Source organism: Austrofundulus limnaeus, unplaced genomic scaffold (genome assembly GCF_001266775.1).
Source record: "Austrofundulus limnaeus strain Quisiro unplaced genomic scaffold, Austrofundulus_limnaeus-1.0 Scaffold548, whole genome shotgun sequence".
Classification (NCBI taxonomy): Eukaryota; Metazoa; Chordata; class Actinopteri; order Cyprinodontiformes; family Rivulidae; genus Austrofundulus; species Austrofundulus limnaeus.
In genome coordinates, this window is record NW_013952950.1 from 69,414 (window position 1) to 70,873 (window position 1,460).

At 39.8% G+C, this 1,460-nt stretch overlaps 1 protein-coding gene across 2 annotated transcripts in view; it reads right to left on the bottom strand.

Annotated features, from left to right (window-relative positions):
• The window catches only part of ldlrad2 (low density lipoprotein receptor class A domain containing 2), a 26,983-nt gene extending 25,982 nt beyond the window's left edge, over positions 1-1,001 (bottom strand). For both annotated transcript variants that reach the window (XM_014026380.1, XM_014026379.1), the window contains exon 1: positions 626-1,001. In XM_014026380.1, coding sequence (XP_013881834.1) covers positions 626-710 — 85 coding nt within the window. In that variant the 5' untranslated portion in view covers positions 711-1,001. The remainder of the gene's footprint in view (positions 1-625) is intronic.
• Positions 1,002-1,460: the final 459 nt, after the last annotated feature.

Genomic DNA, 1,460 nt, shown 5'->3' on the forward strand with positions numbered 1-1,460 from the left:
AAAAACATGTTTTTTTAACATTTTATTTTACACTTGGTGCCCCACATATATAGTGTTTTGATTAAATGTTTGCAACAATTGAATTCTGTCAAAATACAGTAGCTATAACTATAAATACCTCATCACCGTATCATTTGAAATAAATTTCTGAAACATAGGCTACTATTTTAAAGCAAGTTTTTGTGAAAAAAAAAAAAGATTTTAAGCAAAAATCAAAAATGCTTACTTTATTTTTCCTGCGAGCTAGCAAAGTTTTTATTTTTCTTCCAGTTGGGAAATCTTAATATCCAAATATTATTTGAGGTTTCCTCTTTAAAATGACTTTAAAAGTTCCTCAGGAGAATAACCTAAATCTGGACTCAAATCAAATTTATCATCGTAAATAAGACAAATTAAGTCCCATCTCTGGAACTGCTCATCTGTGCAGCAAAGATTACAACAACAACAACAACAACAACAACAACAACAACAACAACAACAACAACAACAACAACAACAACAACAACAACAACAAATCCCGTTCTCATGTTAAAAAGAAGACGGAAATCCCAAACTTTCTGAGCAGCTCAGCCGGAAACATTAAAACTCTGTCGGGTCGGGTCGGTTCGGTTCGGATGGTTTTTACCGATGTCGATGGCGGAGCAGCGCAGAGCCGTGAAGGCCAGCAGCAGCAGGAGGAGCAGGAGGAGCAGCTGCCTCTCCACATCCATCCTTCACCATGAACACGATCAGTCTGAGGTAAAGCCACCGGACACCAGCCTCCCTCTSTTTTATTTCATCTTTGCAGCTTTGGCTTCTCCATAATCAATACTGCCTTGAAGTTTAATCCCGAACCGCCTCCTGGTTCTGTCGGGATGTGTCCTCTCATCTCCATGACAACACACAGGAAGCACGGATTAGGATTAGGGATGGAGGGGGGCGGGGCTCCGCTCCTCAGATGAAAGCACGGAGTCATGTAGAAGTTGATAACCTTTTTAGACTTGCTGAGCCATTTTGTCATAGCAGGCTACCCCTTCAGTCAAACCTAATGAAGTAATGATTCTCCAAAACTCGCTATAATGTCGCTCATAAGTCGCTATATATATATAAGTCGCTAATAAATAATAAACCAGGTGATGTCAGGTGCAGAAAACAGCAGCGTCCAAAATACATCAAATGYCACAAATAAGCAAATTCTGCRTTTTATACTGGATTCCATTTTGTGTCAATTCCKTGATTCAGTCTGCATGTTCCCCGTTGTGGAAATCATAGGGCCCTATACAGTATATCTCGGCCCAGTCCTAGTTTTACTTTTTTTTTTAAACACACCTGGGAAGTTTTTTCACTACCCCCTATAATGTGCTCGTGTACCCCCTTACCCTGGTTGGGAATCATCGGTATAAACCACAGACATACACTCCTGATCAAAATCTTAAGACCAGTCAAAAAAGTGCCAGAATTTGCATTTTGCACTATCGGAT